Source organism: Schistocerca piceifrons, chromosome 4 (assembly GCF_021461385.2).
Source record: "Schistocerca piceifrons isolate TAMUIC-IGC-003096 chromosome 4, iqSchPice1.1, whole genome shotgun sequence".
Taxonomy (NCBI): Eukaryota; Metazoa; Arthropoda; class Insecta; order Orthoptera; family Acrididae; genus Schistocerca; species Schistocerca piceifrons.
The window spans coordinates 73,973,048-73,993,153 of record NC_060141.1 but is presented as its reverse complement, the minus strand read 5'-3'; the positions used below and the strand labels follow the sequence as shown (position 1 = coordinate 73,993,153).

General features: G+C 38.4%; 1 protein-coding gene across 6 annotated transcripts in view; it reads left to right on the top strand.

Annotated features, from left to right (window-relative positions):
• Positions 1–20,106, top strand: part of LOC124794785 — a 137,631-nt gene that overhangs the window by 30,066 nt on the left and 87,459 nt on the right. For 4 of the 6 annotated variants that reach the window (XM_047258428.1, XM_047258427.1, XM_047258430.1 and 1 more), the window contains 6 exons: positions 1,694–1,921; positions 2,090–2,265; positions 5,547–5,611; positions 11,206–12,933; positions 16,816–17,007; positions 17,109–17,256. In XM_047258428.1, coding sequence (XP_047114384.1) covers positions 1,703–1,921; positions 2,090–2,265; positions 5,547–5,611; positions 11,206–12,933; positions 16,816–17,007; positions 17,109–17,256 — 2,528 coding nt within the window. In that variant the 5' untranslated portion in view covers positions 1,694–1,702. Of the gene's footprint in view, positions 1–1,693; positions 1,922–2,089; positions 2,266–5,546; positions 5,612–11,205; positions 12,934–16,815; positions 17,008–17,108; positions 17,257–20,106 lie in introns of those variants that run through there. The other 2 variants (XM_047258431.1, XM_047258432.1) reach the window with 2 other exon arrangements.

Sequence of the window (20,106 nt, the reverse complement as noted above, 5' to 3'; positions counted from 1 at the left end):
GACCTGAGAACACAGCTGTTATTATCCAAACCGGTATTGCATTTCTCTTCTATACTGATTTGAGAATGTTACAATGTATCTTGCTTATAAACATATCGTCTGCCCACTGTTCTCTCATTGGCTGCATAGAACCAACAGCTGACAGGCCATTTTGCTCCTGTTGTACATCACACTGAGTGTTGAGAACACTGCAGCATGAAATACATAAGTGCACCACTGGCTTCTATCTAGGCTTTTACTGTCACCTGCAGAAGTGAATACTCTTGTTGAGTATTTGTGCAATTTTAAAGTCTGTTCAATTCTGACTACAAATGGGTTCAGGCAAACTGTAGGTTAAACGTGGTACATGTTCCTGAAAAGCACAAGCATGTGGTACGCATTCCCATGGTTGAAGAAAGACATAATTTGTTGTCTGCTTGCTGCTCCCATCCCTGCTTTCATAGTTATCTGCCAGACTGATATCACTGTTCCCCCTCCAACCTTTCTGTAGTGCAAAGCTTGAGCAGCTATGAAACGAGGACTGCAATATATTCCAAGGTACAAGTCGTGAGTAGCAAAAGCAACTAATACAGAAATAAAATATTGCGATCATGATTAAGTCCAGTTCATGTACTTGCGCGTGTCCCACCATCTACTGATATCTGTTACTATCTCCAACTGCGGGTCTTATTGCCGGAATTTAATCTTACAGCAAAAATTACAGTCTGTTTTTAATTTGTTAGACATTTCATTCTTGATAAATTTTTGTTCCTTTTTTCATCTGAATAAGGTTCTAAAACTGATTAGAAGCAGGTAACATTTTCACCTGGTATTCTAATTGTAAGGAGTGACTGAATTTCTTATTTGAAACCTAGTTAGTAAATCATTAGTGTCTCATAATCAAATAATATATTGATCTGGTTTCAGAAAAAAAAGTAATGTATGTTGAAGAACAGAATTTTTGCTTTTGAATGTTATCTTCAGTTAAAAAGCAGCATAATGTTTATACACAGAATCTATTACGCGTATGAAAACTTTTATTCCAAACCTGTTTAAATATAAGAGTTTGTAAGATGATTGAATTTGATGCTATTTCCTCCCATGTTTTTCAAAATTATTAAATTTTAACCAGAGCAATTCAGATGTCACATGATTGTTCGAGCAACATTGATACTGTAGTGAGTGCTTTGGTATATTGGGAAACTTTAGCCTATTTGAAGGCGAATTTCATTTGCACAGTCTGATGATGTGGCTACAGGCCTTGGAACTGAGAATTCTCCTTTTCACGTCATTTTCCTGTGAATCAACAGACTGATAAGCAATGAGTTTAGTCCTCTTAAACACATAACCGCCACCACTCTGGTGGGCCTTGTAGATAGAAGAATAAAGCAAGTGGTGAATATCTTGTGTTAAGTAGTGGTTCAGCATGGCAATGGCAGAGCCTTTAGCTTGTCGGGAGGATGATTGTAAATCAGGCTTTTTCTTAATGCTGGAAAGGGACCTAGGAAAGTAGGGTAAAATGAAGATGGAAATAAAATTTTTGGAAAGTAACCAGGCGGTGGCTAGGTTAGTGTGGGAGTGGGCCATGGTTGGATGGAGTATGAACTGTAAGACACTGATTCACTTCTTATTACAGAAAAAAGGAATAAATGTTGCTTAGACATTATTCTTATATGTGCAGGAGCCATGTATATTTATGTTTACTACTTTCCAGGAGGCAAAGATGTATGTGAAATCAACTTACATACCAGTTCGAAGGCGGAAGAGGAGGAAGCGTTTCCCAGCAGCTATAATTGAAGATGACTTGAACTCCAGTTTTTATTTGTTCAATGCTTTGAATGCTGACAGTATAAAGAAGTTTAAAGCAGACCAGAAATGTAACCCAAAAAAGAAAAGGAAGCCTAAAAAGTTGCAGAATAGTGTCCATTTTGATACAACTACTGTAAGTATCTTGTTTATATTGTGTTGACCCAATTCCAGTATCTCATTTTTGTAGGCTAAACTAATTCATTCACCCTGCATACAATTATAGTAGAATTTGTAAATATATCAGGAAAGTTGAATGTTCATTTTGACTGTACAATGCAGTTACAGAATAAATTTTCCCCAGGTAGATTTGAAAGCAGAGAAAGAGAACAGGAAAAAGAGTAAAATGAAGGGAACTATGAGGAAAGAGGGTGTTGCTGCAGCAAAAAAGTACAAATTTTTCCAGCCAGAAGTAAAGGTCTTTAGCGATGTCACACAGAGCCCAAACACAACATTTGATAGGTTACTTCGCAGTTCCAGGTAGTTTCAATGAAATTAAATAATAATTACATCATTGTTAACTTAGTTTTTCATGTACATGTTACTTTTGTGCTGCATTTACAAACTAAATTCTTAATGCATTATTTGTAATGATCTGTCTCAAAATACACAGATATAATACAGTCAGTGAAACATTCATTTGAAAGTGCAGATTCCATTTCATTAACTCTCCAGTTGAGACTGTTAGGGGAATTTCATATTAATTAAAATGAAAGTAATTTGAGAAGAAAACAGTACAGTATAATAGGTTACTATTATTTACGCATGAAAAATGCTTAACCCTCTGCTAGGCACTATTCTGGGACTCCTGTGTTCGGCGACAAGGAGCTTGAAGGACAAAGATTTTGAAATTGGCTATTATCTCATATTTTCAACTTTAGTAACCTAAACGTAACTAGTGGCTTTCATGGGAATGTGTCGAAGCAGAACATAAGGCTAAAAAAAAACCTTTTTATTAAAAACAAAAGAATAAAATATAAACGACTGAAATTTTAAATCCACCACCGAACAGTTACAGTTTTCAGTACATAAATTTTAGTAAATGGTAAATTTATGTAAAAATGTCCCATTTCAAGACACTATTTTGGTGCTGGTGCCTTTCCCACTCACTGAGGCTTTTGAGTCGCCTTTGCAAGCTGGAGGGCATTCCAATCTTCTTCTTACTACTTCTGCATAGCTCTCTAAGAACAATTTGATGTTCCATCGGTTTTAGGTACACTCCTCCATGTAGTTTCTTCAGTTGATTTCCAAGGAAAGTAACTGGGAAGTTGATACCACCCACATTCAGCAGGGTGTGAAAAAAATAATCATTGACCAGTACTTTCTCTGCTCACACTGTTAAGTAGCATGCATATGATCTGTGGTATCAACATCTTTTGTTGAATTGTAGTGTGTGTCTGTATTTGGTTTATTGTTCTCTCCAGATTAAGGATCAGTGACATTGTCATTGTGAAACGAAGATACAAGAATAACATCATTGTTCTGGTGTGGTATGTAGGAAACCAAAACCTCCCCATCATTAATGCCAAACATTCTGCTGTATTGTGTCTTCTGTTTTACATCAACAAAATCTTATGGCAATTGTCTTCTATTTTTTGTGACAGGTTCAAATAAGACAGCTTTTTGTGTTGAAATAGTCAGTGAGGTCAAAAATCAGAAAATCAACTATCAGCAATGATATTTTGATTGCATCCAAATACAGATTTAGTCATTCTCTTGACAACTTCAGTTGATTTGTTGCTGACAGAAAGGACCTGCAGGCTGTAGTGCAACATAGATCTCCATGCTTACAGTGTGTATCATTTTAGCTGCAACAAGAGCAAAAAGTTTTATTCAATATTTGTTTGGTTTTGAGAGTATGTACTGCTGAAAAACACATCTTCCACGAAAACCAGGAAGTGTAGGACAATAGCTCTTCTGGCAATTTTCCACAAATGTTTCAAAAAGTCACAAATAAGAGCTAGCCAGCCAAATTCTTTTCGTTGGTCTCTGATAGTTCAGTCATCAAAATGAAGTCAATGTAACAGTTGTAAACTGTTTGAGATTCATCAAGAGACTATTATTCAGCGCAACAACCTTTGGTCCCCAAAGTTCCTCCAGGCTTCGACAATTCCCTAGGTACAACAAACAAATAAATGCTTTTAGTTCAATTACATCTGTGGAACTGATTCTCTCTCTCTCTCTCTCTCTCTCTCTCTCTCTCTCTCTCTCTCTCTCTCTCTCTCTCTCTCTCTCTAGAAACACTCCTTGATAGTGTCAGTGTATAGATTTGCATATTTTTATTCCAGTATTCAACTGCACTTTTAGTGTTCTTAGCATTTGCTATGGCTCCAGGGAGGTGAGTGGTGGTGATGTCTGATCCCATATGATGTGCCTTCCCGGGTGACTTTTTGGCTGCCATGGTCTTCTTATTTCTTCCCAAATTAAGTTCGTTTTGTTCTCTCTTTGTTTTTCATTGTCCGCAGTATCCTCACCATCCTGCTCTGTTACAGAATTGCATTCACATTCTTCCACCTCGTCTTGTGAATAAATGTCTCCTCACCAAGATCCTCAGATAGCATGGGATCTTCATCGTCATCACACTTCAGCAAATCCTGTATTTCTTAAAGGTGACGTGGATTAGACAAGTCGTAATAATTATGAGCCATGTCTGTGGAAAATATGGAGTGTAAAAGAGAGAACACAAGTATAACAACATTATTCAGGCACAATGTACCTGAAAGGCTTAGCTCACTGTACTCTACATTTTCACAAGCAATTCACATTACTCATCCATCAAGCGAGTAAAATAACAACTCTGGTTGAAAAGAACCAAAACTACACACCTCTGTAAGTGAGATGTATTAGAGCGCACTGAGCTTGAGAGGCCATTTTCTGCTCTCCCCAAAGGTTGTGCAAAAGCTAGTGGAGCGTTGTAAACAGCACCTCGAGGTAAGAAGGTACCAATGTTGGGGAAATCCCATGCCGACAATTTGGGGAGAGGGGAACAAAAACATTTCAGCTGCACCTATCAGGCTGATTGCACTCGATGAAGGGTTAAGAGAAATAATGTAGTTCGAAAAACAGCCTGAAATTGAAATACATCATTGACAAAAATGTAAATTGAAAGTGGAGAGAGGGGGGGAGGGAGGAAAGGGGAGGGCAGGGAGTGGAGTGACACTGCTGTCAGCTGCATTAGGACATTACGCAGATTCGGCTGAGACAAGTGAAAATGGGTACTTGACTGGGATTTGAAGCCAGGATCTCTTGCTTACTAGGCAGGTGCGGTAACCACTGCGCCATCTGGGACACAGTGTTATCGCAGCTGCACAGACTATCTCAGCTTGCCTCACGGCCGGTCCACAATCCCATCGAGCACCACCTATCCCCAGCCACTGTCCATTTCCTCCGTATGCCCTCTTCTGCTTGTGAGTTTGCCAGGAGGTCGGACGTATTTGTGCATTCTCACTGAAGGAGGTGGATTCACTGCCCAGCTAGGTCTAGCAAATTATGAATGTGTGGTGACTGTTTCTTTGGACATGTCAGAAAGAACAGACACCATACATTCATACATTGACCACATGTAAGTACTCTGGTGTAGCCTACAAATAGTGAAGATTCATGTGAATCAGATCTCTACATGAATAAAACACAGTGACATGTTTTTAAAAGTGCAGAAGAAAAGTGTGAATATGATATGTTATGATGTAAGCCTCTTGGACATAAAATTTCTTTTGTCGTCCTAGCTTCATCCTTCCTAAATTCTGTGTTCGTGTTTACAGGAAACCATTGGTCGACAAAAATTCGTCGAGTGGTGTGAAACATCAGGTTGAACACATTGACTCAGGTGAGATCCAAAGTTAAAATATATGTATATGTGCTTTCTTTCTTGTAGCTCAAGTGTTATCCTAACCGGAATTAATGCTGTCCATAATATTTAGGGTTTGTAAGGGGGGGGGGGGGGGGGGGGACGAAATTTTCACTACTTTCTGCTGCTTCCGAAGAATATACTGAGAGAGATTCAGATTTCATCTACAACAACTCATAATGTGGATGTAGTGTTTCAAACTTGTGGTAGATAAATCTTTAAGACATTATTGGAGGCATAGATGATGGGTTCAACTTTCTGTGTGTGAAATCTGAAGAATAGAACCTGAATTTTTATTAATTTGCATATGCACATGAAAAATGTAATTGTTCCTGGATTTTTTGCCAGTGTTAATTTTTCATTTTATTGTTGTGTATTAATATATTGCTTGTCTTACGTATTAGTGCTTTTTTACCGTACTACTTACACCATGTCCTCCGTTCGCCGCTCCTAGAAAAAATACACTTTATTAACACCACTTGAATTTTCACATCACAAAAGAGTTGATAGTTTCCTTCTTCCATCTGGGTAATTAATGAGCTTCCGTTGGCCTCTTCTGTCATATCCTGTAAGCAATAAAATGCATAAAATCAAAATTATTAGACAACTCATTGGCATGTGTTGTCTCAAGGAATCCCATTAATGGGTACCAGTAACACTGGATTTTAGTAATAAATTTATAGTTATCATTTCCGCATAAATGTTTTCAACTTTCCTACCAAATGCTGACCTTTTAGTCCATTTAATTTCTTTATTTCATTTTCCACAGTGCAGCCACTTCAAATGCAGCTGATTGGAAAAGTTTTTCTTCATAAGATTCTAACAACTTGTTGTGGTTTTTTTAGTCAGCATGCTTTGCATTATGAAGAATTCCATATCCTTCATATTTTTCGATAACCATTGTGATGGTACCCACACACGAAATACTTTTGATCGTTATTTTCTAGGTGAAAGGGGTAAAGGAAATGAATTGCCAAGCATACAATTGCAACCTTTTATGAAAGTGAGTACGTTGCTCAGATTTTTGTCAAAGATCTTTGATAAGAGAAATCTGTTATAAAAGCACACATAGAATTGACTTTCAAAGATTTGACCAACAAGCATTTATAAAAGAACTTTGTCAGAAATCTTTCATGGTGTAATATGAGCCTTAATGAGAGGGTTTATGTGGATTGAAGCTGTTGATGTTATGAATAACATTTTCAGGCTGTGAAATCTGCTTTAAGTACATGATGCGCTAAATGCTATCGTTGTACCTTCAATCAAAAATGCTATGGTGTACATCCATAGCAACTTCCTTGTTAGCACTGTTAAAGAATTTGAATCCATCAGCTTGCCTTCACAGAAATTGATTGGAATGTTAATTGCAAGCTCATTGATGTTAGAAGTGATATTAGGCAGAGGGTAGTGATTAAGTTTGATATTGTCGGCAAGAAATCCAGGCTATTCAACTTTTGATACTGTGCAATAACGCCAGTGGGGGAGAAGTAGGTGCTGCAGTGGACATCTCTCCAGGAATATTTAATCTCCAAAGATTATTACCATCATCATCTTGTGATGTTTTTCAAAAGTTTGCGGGTATGACAGTGTCAAAAATTTAGTTGCTAAGACACACAGCAAGTTTTTGAAATGAAGAAACCTGCCAAATTTGTAGTATAGCTAGCCACACAAGTGGAGAAGTGTACTCTCTTACCCTACCCAAAGCAGGCAGTACATGAGTAAAGTTAATTTCAGTTTCCATTGATAATTTTTCTTACACAATTGCCTTATTACTATTTGCTCAAGTTTGTAACTCACTTAATATCCCTAATGACCAACTGTTGCCTTTGCGGTATTGCAAGTGTTAACCGTGGCCGTAAAGCTGTCCCCTGCCACCAATATGCTTGCTAATAGCATCTGTCTTTGTGCAGGTTGCAGATTTCCCAGTAATGTGAAGTCCAATTAATGTTCCCAACTTTGCAAAGGTGAAATATGAAGACATTCATTCAAATGATCTCAGTATTTTGTTAGAAATTGTGAAAACATGAGAAGAAACTGGAGGTAACTCCGAATCTGTGAAATGTGGCTCGAACAAAAGAAAACATGTAAAGTAATAGATTTCAGTAACAATGAAGAGATTTTAAATTTTTTGATTAAATGAAGGAGAGAGAAAAAGCCTAAAGTTAAGCAGTGTGCAGTCATTCGTTTCGAAAAATTGGAACATGTATAAATAGGAGGCGGCTTTACATCAAGCATGAAATATGTGCCAAAATGAAGCTTGAAAAAGTATTAAAGGAGAAAAATTCTGAAGGTTTACAACTGTTCATGAGCATCAGTGCACCCTTACTGAGGGAGATTACTGATTTCCAACTTTCTTCGACCCGGTTAAACAGATACAAGAAATTACACTGATAAGGAAGTCAGAAAATTATGAACTTTCCTTAAAGTAAACATGTAGAGGAGATAGCTAATAGTATAGAGCAATTCGTAATTGATGTGAAGACAAAGCTTCTTTTTGTTTATAAAACTAATTAGTCAGGTTTAGTGCAAGAACGGCGCGCAAACTACTTTATTTTGAGCAAAAAACAGTCAGTTGCTTGTGCAATCAATGCTTGCTATGACATGTTTCATTATTCTCATCTCACTTTTCCAGATTTTACTATGTCAATTACAAGATTTTTGTCCCTAATCACTACTTGTTTTAAATTTTGGTCCTAATGTGCCTTGATGTGAAGAGAGATATAAAACTGTGTAATCCACTCATGCTTATCACAGGCACTGGCTGTTTAATGGCAAATATCGTGTAATTCTGGTAAAATCTGGAAAAATGGGAGAGAATAATTTGATCAATATTACGTCTGAAACGTCTTCTTCCCATTTCCAGAAAACAATGCATTGCTTTTGTTGGGAGTTTTGACCTGGACATGACATCTCCATCTTTGGGATGATGATGATGATGATGATGATGATGATAAGACTGTTAATATAATTTGGATTCCACCCAGAACTAATAGTGTAGTTCAGTCCTCTCCATAAAGTAGTTGTTTGACAGTAGAAAGCAGTTTCTAGAAAATTGTTGGACAACGTAAACTCCAATAGCTCTTTGTACTTTCAGGTTTACCATTGGAACAGATTTGTTAAACTTCAGCCATTTGTGCATTGTCACTTTGTGCCAGCACATTTTGTTGAGAGGGTTTCACAGAAAGTAATGTACCACATTTTTTCCTTCAGCAATTCTTTATTGAACATAATGAGAATTATAATCACAAAAGAATGGTGTTTTAGCCACGCACCATATTTTTCCAGATAATTTCAATCCGATTCTGTGGCCTTCCTCCACTGCGAAACAAGGGTGTTTATGCCCCTTTGGTACCAGTCCTTGTCCTGGTGGCAGAGCCAGTGCTTCACTGTATGAATCACAGCCTCATCATCCTCAATATGTCTTCCATGAATAGCATCGTTTAATGGCCCAAACAAGTGGAAGTCTGAGGGGGGCTAGGTCAGGGCTGTAGGGTGAATGGGGTAGCACTGTTCAACCCTGTTTTGCAATGTGTTCAGCTGTCCTCAGACTTGTGTGGGGCTGAGTATTATCGTGTTGCTGCAAAACATCTCCTGGGTTGCTGTGGTGCCAAAGTCACTGGAAGTGAGTCTTTGAGTTTTGTTAATGTGTTGACACATGCTTATGATTTAATGGTACCAACTCTTGGCATCACATCAATGAGAATCACACCTTCACAGTCTCAGAACACAGTGATTATGACCTTGCTGGTGGAAGCAGTTGCTTTGAATTTTTTCTTCTGTGGGGAGTGGGAATGGCGCCATTCCAGCAACTGCCCCCCTCCCCCCCTGGACTCAAAATGATGAACCCAGGTTTCTTCACCTGTCACAGTCCAGGACAAGACGGCCTCACCTCAGCTTCAAAATGTTGCGTCAAATCAAGACTAATGTTTTTTTCCGTGCAATTTGATCCACTGCTAGACACCACGGGGCCCATTTTGCACACACTTCTGGATATCTGAGAGTTTGGATAATTGCATCCACACTTCGTTTGCTGATTGACAGATGCAGCACCAACTGCCGAGTCATAATGCGTCAGTCTTTGCGAATGACATCAGCAGCTCAGTGCAACATGTCAGGTGTGACAGCCATTGGTGGTCGCCTAGACCGCCGCAAATTGTGGCGCTCCGACGCACTGCCTTCTGGTGACCTCACCCTCTGTGGCCAACAGCTAACTGTACTTCTGTTGACAGCAGATGCTTTGTAGACTTTGAACAAGTGTTTGTGAATATTCCCCACAGTTTTTCTTTGCAGTGAGAAATTAAATGACAGTACGTTGTTTGTAATGTACAAACTGTCCTGCAGCTTCGCTGTCTGTCGGAAGTGATGGAAACTTGGCATGCTTACTCAGGACATTTCAAATAATACATACGTAATGTTTCACATTCAGAGCATTGTTTTCGCATGAGAAAAAAATGTGGTGCATTACTTTCTGGGCAACCCTCTTAATTTGGACATGTACACCTGGTTTACAGAACATGGTCACGACCGTTTCTTACTCCATCCCAATTCTGTCTAAATAAAATTAGTAAGCACTCAGTTTTGTTTTGTGACATTTGCCTGGTGTAAGGAAGATATTGATTTGTCATCCAGTGCACACTTTCCATTTTTGTGACAACCACAGGGAATAAACAAGGAAATGTTTCATTGCTTCTGAAATATACATTATTCAATAATTATCATAAGAACTGTGCTTCAGGAATTATTATAAAATGTTTAATCTCAACAAATTAGTCTCAAATGATGGAAGCATCTGTAGTATAACATCATAAACTGCATTGATTTTCTTTCCTCTGCTAGTCACTTATGCAATACTTACATCTGCAGCAGCTTAGCTGACAATATGATCTGCAAGTTATTCCAAACGTTAATGATGTGAGTGACAATGGTGTGGCGTAAGTGCTTAAAATTTGTGTGCGCGCAGTTTAGACTTCATACTACATGGCCCTACATTCTTGTAATGGCCACAACTGCTTGTTTGCCGATTCCCTTCTAGGCAGAAGGGCTGTACAAATTACTGCTTCAAGTAGTTTTTCACGTGACAAATACTTTTTTAAATACTTGCAATGTGCCTTAGCACCTAAAATTTGGACAGTGAATTTCTTTGGATGAGTCCTTTCTGTAGGCAAAATTTTAGGGTAGATTTTGTACATCAGATTGGAGGAATCCCACATTAGTAAGTTCACGAAAGATGGACATTTTAGTAAAAGAAGGAGACAAAGAAATTTTTCACTAATGCAGGATGGACTTCCAAAATAAAAATTAATGTAAAATTACCATCTTTGTGCACTTTCCTTGTTTCTGGTTCATTAACATTGCATATTATGACAGTACAGTAGGCTATGGTGTAATTTGAAAGTTTTTAGTTTAAATTGTTTTATGTTAAATTTTTAATACAATATTTTTGGAGTTGTGTTTTACTGTTAATGTTATTTTTACTGCTTCATATTAAGAAATTATATAATTTAATTTGTTGTAAAAACAGTAGTCCGTATTTTGAGCAAAATATTTGATTAATTTATTTATTTGCTTTTCAGTGCTACTTTCACCTTCGCATTGTCTACCAATAGACAAAGGAAGTAACAGAACAAGTACTCCAATTTTGATTTCACCTGTTTTCCCAGCAGTTTCAGTTTGTAATAAACGAAGGAACAACAATAATGATCTGAAGAGAGATGGCAGAAATATGTTGACACAGGAGTTAAGGAATAGTATTGAAAATATTGAGAAATCTTCCCTACACCACTCTTCCATTTTCGCTGCCTCTGATTCCACCTTTTCACCTTCACTGCTTCTGTGTGATGCAGATGACACTGATGGATCCAGTGTGGTCAGATTTTTTGAATCACGTGCACATATTTCTGAATGTCTTCGTAACAAAGTTGAACAGTGTAAATGTGTGGATAGTCCCTTCTCCCAGATTGCAAAAATGACTAGAAATAGTATTGAAAATGAAAACATTGATTACAAAATTACACATCAAGATTCTTCTGGAAATATTTCAAGAATGAGATTGAGGAGAACTACAACAAGTGAAAATGAAGGGCCTAATAATACTGATAACTCATTTAATCCTGATGAAAGCTTCTATTCATCAATCAAAATAAAACATAAAAGGAATAAGAAAACAAAGAATGGACGTGACAAAGTTGATAACACTAGAAATTCTGATGATTTCCTTTCGCCAATTTTCACAAGATCTAAGAGAACTAGAGAGAGTCAGGGTGTACGTGAGAAAGCTATTGGAGTTCAGGAATTTATAAGTGTTCATGATTCTAATAAAAGGTCTGGTAGTGACAGTGTGTATAATAAAGGTAAAAGCAATTGTAATATTGACGAAAGCATACCTTCGTCAGTCAGAATTAAACATAAGAGAATTGAGAACAGATATCAAACACGTTCTAGTCATCAACATCGTGAGAGATACTTGGTGCCACTAGTTAGCGGTTCCCAGCACAATGAAAGTGGAAGCAATGGTGACAGCACAACTTGGGATAGACCAGAGATTGGCCAACTCCAATTTGCAATGACTTGTGAAAGTCCTGACATGTTCTCTTCTGTGGATGAGATTGAAACTGATATGGTTGCATTTAAATGTGGAACTGTAGTTCAAAAGAACCATTTGAACTTCTCTGACGAAAGTGCCTCAAGTAGAAATTTGTCTTCAGTCTCTGTTATTACAAACAATTCTCATGAGTACCATAGGTCACTCACGTCAAATGATGCACATTCATTTAATGTACATGTAAGAAAAGCAGAGTTCAGCCACTCAGTATCTTCAGTGGAAGTCAGAGGTAACAGTGAAGTGGATAGGAAGTCCATAGGTAACATCAACTTATCTTCACAGGTTAGCAATACACTTGATCTCACCAGTCCAGTACATGCAGGACTATCAGATTTAATAATTACTTCAGTACAGAATTCAGACTGTGATAATGTAGTAAATGAAGTGTGCGCTAATAGAAGTAAGTCATTAGAGGCAGAATTTGACAATGGTGGCTGTTTTAGAGCTACTGCAATTAAAAATTTAATGCCAGTTGATCCTGAAGTAAATCAGTGCAGCAGAACAACTCAGAAATCTGCTCGTAGTTCTTCAGATGCTGCAGTGTTATCCCCTTCACACATTGAGACATGCATACCTTCATACAAAGATATGTGTACAACTAACATGTTGTCCCAGGCAACTCATCAAGAAGAAGAATCAGAGAATGTGTCCGATGTTTTATATCAAGCTGCTGTCAGCCACGAATTGAGCTATTGTAAAGGTACGTTCAGAGTAACATTATAATGATATGTAGTCATGTTTTGTGTACCCCTCAACTGAAATTGAAAATACTATACAGGGCTATTACAAATGATTGAAGCGATTTCATAAATTCACTGTAGCTCCATTCATTGACATATGGTCACGACACACTACAGATACGTAGAAAAACTCATAAAGTTTTGTTCGGCTGAAGCCGCACTTCAGGTTTCTGCCGCCAGAGCGCTCGAGAGCGCAGTGAGACAAAATGGCGACAGGAGCCGAGAAAGCGTATGTCGTGCTTGAAATGCACTCACATCAGTCAGTCATAACAGTGCAACAACACTTCAGGACGAAGTTCAACAAAGATCCACCAACTGCTAACTCCATTCGGCGATGGTATGCGCAGTTTAAAGCTTCTGGATGCCTCTGTAAGGGGAAATCAACGGGTCAGCCTGCAGTGAGTGAAGAAACGGTTGAACGCGTGCGGGCAAGTTTCATGCGTAACCCGCGGAAGTTGACGAATTAAGCAAGCAGGGAGCTAAACATACCACAGCCAGACGGTTTGGAAAATCTTACGGAAAAGGCTAAAGCAGAAGCCTTACCGTTTACAATTGCTACAAGCCCTGACACCCGATGACAAAGTCAAACGCTTTGAATTTTCGACGCGGTTGCAACAGCTCATGGAAGAGGATGCGTTCAGTGCGAAACTTGTTTTCAGTGATGAAGCAACATTTTTTCTTAATGGTGAAGTGAACAGACACAATGTGCGAATCTGGGCGGTAGAGAATCCTCACGCATTCGTGCAGCAAATTCGCAATTCACCAAAAGTTAACGTGTTTTGTGCAATCTCACGGTTTAAAGTTTACGGCCCCTTTTTCTTCTGCGAAAAAAACGTTACAGGACACGTGTATCTGGACATGCTGGAAAATTGGCTCATGCCACAACTGGAGACCGACAGTGCCGACTTCATCTTTCAACAGGATGGTGTTCCACCGCACTTCCATCATGATGATCATCATTTCTTAAACAGGAGATTGGAAAACCGATGGATCGGTCGTGGTGGAGATCATGATCAGCAATTCATGTCGTGGCCTCCATGCTCTCCCGACTTAACCCCATGCGATTTCTTTCTGTGGGGTTATGTGAAAGATTCAGTGTTTAAACCTCCTCTACCAAGAAACGTGCCAGTACTGCGAGCTCGCATCAACGATGCTTTCGAACTCATTGATGGGGACATGCTGCACCGAGTGTGGGAGGAACTTGATTATCGGCTTGATGTCTGCCGAATCACTAAAGGGGCACATATCGAACATTTGTGAATGCCTAAAAAAACTTTTTGAGTTTTTGTATGTGTGTGCAAAGCATTGTGAAAATATCTCAAATAATAAAGTTATTGTAGAGCTGTGAAATCGCTTCAATCATTTGTAATAACCCTGTACTTCCTCATAAGCCTGTCTTCAGAAATTTTCTATTTATCACATAAGTGTTTGTATTTCTAAACTATCCCGAGTATTTATAGTGATCGTTAAAATAAGATTGCCATAGTCAAGCCGCTGAAAGAGCGTCCCTCTCAATTCACATACGTGGAGTGCATTGTGTGAAGGACACTCTAGTGCCACTCTGAATTCTGCAATTTGTGAATATTTCTGTGGTGATGACTTCCAATTGCCTCCCTGACAAGTCAACATCGCAGATGATGCTGCAAAGTGTTTGTCGCATATTGTGTTTCGGATTCAGTTTGTGTTAATGGAGTGGTGTCATGTCCTATTGTTAATTTCTACCTCGAGCCCAGGAAAGTAGGTTGTTACCTTAAATATTCAGTCTCGTGAACTTATGTGTAATATACAGTGATATTCTGAGAAAGAAAGATAATGTTGGCCCTCTTACACCTTTGTTGAAAGTTGTCAAATGAGTAGTTGAAGCTCTGAAAATTAGAATGAACTCTATGAAGAAAATAATGAGGGAGAAATGTGCTGGAGAAGTACTGCCACTCTTTCTACTCCAGGAAAAATGCCAGAAGGCAGAACTTGGGAATTTTCAAGAGAATGGTCTTTGACAACACACGTAGAACTGTTAAACACGGAAAGAATCTCTCACCCAGAAGAAGCTCCTGGTCTTAACATGAGATAGTCAGTTGTTTATCTGAGGAAAAACCAAGCCTTGAGTGATACTAAAGAAGATAGGGATTCAATGGAAAACATTTTGTGGAAGAAGAATTCTGCCTGGATGGTAGGATATCATAGCCAGGATATGCTGCTTTCTGAGGGAAGTATCCAAATGCAAATGTTAAGAAATCGTATGGTTGGATGAAGCATGGGTAACCCGTGATCATTCCAGGCTGACTGCAAGGATTAATGACACTGCATGAGAAACAAAGCATCAGTTGCAAAAGGCAGTTGGCTGACTCAACTAGAACAATCAATGGGTTTATTCCAAATGCTTCATTGTTTACTTTAAAAGAATCTGCGGATTTTAGAGGAAAAATTGTGAGAATGTGTGTTTCATACACCCTTTGCTGCCAGACAAAGAAAATAACTGCACTATAAGATCAGATTGTGGACCATGACACTCCTTTCAGTTAAATGAAGAACCTACATGCAGAAGCAGGAAGAATGACATATTGGATTGGTTAGAAAACAACAATATAGATTCATTTTATAGGGAAATGGAAGAGTCACAAATGCTGGAAATAATGAGGGCGTGTGTCGTATAATATCTCTTACATCATTGACAAAATTGCAGAAGAAAATGGTCGTAGTGTGTTGTCTTCTACAATATCATTGACATTTCAGTGCAATAGAAGTCGTGTGGACTCAATTGAAATCGGCCCCCCCCCCTCCTGACAACAGAAATGAAAGTTTTAAAGTAAGACATTAGGCAATATTACTCCCACAACATGGATCAGTGTGGTCATACACTCCTAGCACATCTTAGAAAAGATATCAGCAGAAGCAGGTGGGAAGATAGTGGTTGTGACATAGATGTGGCTAACGAATATGCTCTCATTGACTTTGAAATAAATTTGCTGAGTGCGAATAACTTAGTTGCAACTGTGCTAGGTATAGATGTTCTACCATTTCATATGTCACCAATAGGTAGTGCATCCATACATAACACAGGTGAAGCCAAGTTATTCGTGTTCGGCGAATTTATTTCAAAGTAATTTTGGACGACTGTCTATTGTCTGCAATACCTGTTCATCCAGACATGCAAATAAATCGCATTAAAGACCGTGGTTCTCTATCCGCTTCCTTGTGATACCAAGTAAGAGATTACCCAGTGCATTAAAATAACGTATTTAAATACTGAAAATATTGTAATCTTTCTCTCAACATTTTCCAAATGTTAAATTCTTTTTAATTACAGAGAAAGGGTGTTTTGGTACTCCAAGGTTGTCAGTGGTTTTACGTGCTTCAGTAGTACGGCATTGCAACAGCTCTACAATTTACATTCATAATCATGCGATAGACATGGCATAATAGCAGCATTGGCAACATAGCTGCCGGCTGTTGGGGACGTCCTTTTGGCGACTCTACTATAAGTGCTTGACTTGTTTTAGTTTATATATGTCCCTACATTTTATGATGAAGTATAACCAGTTTTATTTATGGCCTTGTTAGTAAGCAGTGTCTTTCAAACACCCCTTGCATACACAACACACATTGGCATGTGTTTTATATTTGTCAGAAATTCTTGAATTTGTCATTGTGTTTGGGTCATTCTGTGCTCAGTGTTAATTGATGTTGACCCTTGACACTTTTGCAAATCCCATTTCAGAAATTACTTTAACTCTTATTAGTCATGGCCAATTTTGTGTACTGATTTACCAGTTGCATAACAATAGAGTGCAGTATTTAATGTATTAGTTGACTAGTCTGTCATTCATACAATCTTTCTGCAGGGCAAAATTTGGTCCACAGCACGAGTCTGTACTGTGGAAAAGATGCAGAACTGTCGTATCGTAATTCCAGCAGGAGGTCCAGTCTGTGCAGGAGGCTTTCGCATGTGGTAATTCCAGAAAGGCGGACACGAGGAAGTAATAATTCAAATGGATCATTGCCAGTGTCTGATAAAAGATCTGTCCCCCTTTCAGGTATGTCTGCCAGTTTTGATATTTGAGCAAGTGTACACAACTTTGTGTGCAAAGTGATATTAATCTGTGGGTCTGTGTTTTACATTCTTCCCAAATAATAGATTTTACCGTCTCCGTAATAATAGAGGAAGACGAAGACGAACTGGCTCGTGAAGTTGCGGCTCAAGGACTAGATTCTGCAAGGGACATGGTATTGGGCAGGTGTAACCAGCTCGAACCCCTTAGTTTTGAGAAGGCCTTTCCACCCAGGTATGACACCCTTCCACATTTAATGCAATTGTAAATGAGCCACATTATTTTGATTTAATTTGACACTTAAAAAAATTTAAGGCACAATACACACTTTGCAAGTAGTGAGCATAATGACGTTTGCAGTAACTTTTCTGTGTACACTATAGTGTGACATAGCTGTTAGTATCAAAAAGTTAGTAGACATAAAGAAAGACAATATCCTACATTGAACTGACTGGTCTACAGCCTGCTTCAAATAATATGGCACTTCTACGCATAGAGGCGGGGCGATAAGAAGGTGTGGGGGGATGAGGTTTGCACATGCATTGCAGCAGAGATATGTAGACGAAGTCTGTGTTGCTGAACTGTGTTGATGTTCATTTGCCTTCGGTACATTGTATTATACGTTCAAATCTATGAGGGAATAATGCATTTTAAAACAGATTTCGATCATTCGTCTACATGAGAGAAATCTTACTTCTGAGTCTTGAGGTTGTATCCACTGCTTCACAACAATTGTCTGTGTGACATCAGAAGGTGAGAACAGCTGATACAGCTTTGTGAAGATGTCGACCAATTTTTCTCAAAACGACGATTGTCTAATGACTCGTTGAAAATAATTGCCATTTATTGCGATTTGGACTGTATTATAAGTAAAAATGTAATAAGTAACAAAATAAACTACAAACTCAAACTGAAATCATTATATTTGTTTGACAACTGCTTCTGCTCCATATAATTTTTTTCAGTGTGTATGATGTGCTTATGTAGGTGTGTTTCGCTGCTGTTCAGTGTAAACCACTGTGTGTAAAAAAGAATCACTGGTCGCAAACAGTAGAGCAAAAGACTATCATAAAAATTGTCAGTATGATATCACATTCTTCGGTGTCAACAGGCATTATGAGTTTAAACTAACTCGTTCATTACAGTGGGAGAATGCATTTATGATCCATTGAACAAGCTAACAATTAACCATCTTCTATGAATAACTCAACAGAATGCTGACTGATAACGTCAAAAACCACCGATATCTCGACAGGTAACCTGCCCCCCCTTTTTTCATTTTTAGGCATTTTCCATTTTGTGCTATGAAAATGGCAGGGGTTTACAGTGTCAAAATACTGGGGTGTTTGATGAATTTATCCACCCGCATTCTCACAAGTAATACTGTAGGCTGGGAAAAGCTTAACATTTCCTTGGGCAAAGTGTTGAACATTATAGTCCGAATACTTCACAGGCTACATATTCCTAATCCATAAAAGCTAGGGAGTTCTCATGTACAGTGTATGCAATTGATACGTTGACAAAGTTTTCAAACCATGCGTCTTTAAAACCAAGAAAGATCATTACTTTGCTTCAGTCTACATCGTAATACCATCTACTATCTGAGTCCATGTCCGAACCATCTGATTGTAAATTTATTATGATACATTCAAGACATTTATCCATCTTCACCTTCCTGTGAAAGTATATTTTTGAAACTTTTCAGCGTGACACACACAGTGTGCCCACGATTACGGGGATGCTGCCTATTTCTGCAAGCCTAAGCCTTTCAGTGTCTGTTATATATCTGCTTGTGTCTGTATATGTGTGTGTGCGTGTGTGCGCGCGCGCGCGCGAGTGTATACCTGTCCTTTTTTCCCCCTAAGGTAAGTCTTTCCGCTCCCGGGATTGGAATGACTCCTTACCCTCTCCCTTAAAACCCACTTCCTTTCGTCTTCCCCTCTCCTTCCCTCTCTCCTGATGAGGCAACAGTTTGTTGCGAAAGCTTGAATTTTGTGTGTATGTTTGTGTGTCTATCGACCTGCCAGCGCTTTTGTTCGGTAAGTCACCTCATCTTTGTTTTTATATATAATTTTTCCCACGTGGAATGTTTCCTTCCATTATATATATATATATATATATATATATATATATATATATATATATATATATACACACACACACACACACACACACGGAACCAAATGAGAAGAAGAGCCAGCAGCAACACCCATTTTCCAGCAGGTATTCATGGAGTGATTCTGATTCACCCATGTTTCATCAAGGTAATACACTCTAGAACTACCTCCTCCTCTTGTGCCGTGCATCTCTATAATGAAGTGCTTCGTGCTGCTTCCATGTCACTTCTTTCAATTAAAAGCTCTCTTCTTAACATGTTTGAAACCAATGTATTTTAAAATTCTTTACATTGATGAAATGCTAAATTTGAAGCCAATTTGCTCAGGCATAATTGTAACAAGTTTCTGTGATGTTGGGTATTCCCTTGTTATATGTATTTCAAACACAGTGCTTTAAAACATCATTGTCAAAACCACCTATTTGTGTTACAGATTTCTTGCAACATGAAAACAAAATTTCATGAGTTTTTTACGGCTCCGACAGTTTTGTTTACTATTCTCTGTCCAGTTCTCTTGCAAACATATGCTTCTGCAGTTCGTTCTTGAGTGTTGAAAATGTCAAAAGTAGAAGTGTTTTCATAGATTCATCTTAAAGCTGTTTCTCTACTGTTCCCCTCTCGAATAGCGCACATGAAACATGAACGCTTCTATCTTTCCTTGCAAACTCTAATTTATCTTATTTTACTATGATTAACATTCCTCCCTATGTAGGTTGGCACCAACAAAGTATTTTCGCACTCTGAGGAGAAAGTTGGTGACTGAAATTTCATGAGAGAATCCTGCCGCAACAAAAAAGCCATTGATTTGATGATTGCCACCCCAATTCGTGTATCATATCCGTGGCAGTCTCTCCCCTATTTCACGAAAATACAAAATGAGCTGCCCTTCTTCGAACTTTTTCGATCAATTCTATCTGCTGTGGATCTCTCACCTGACAGCAATACTCCAGGAGGCTGAAAAGTGTAGG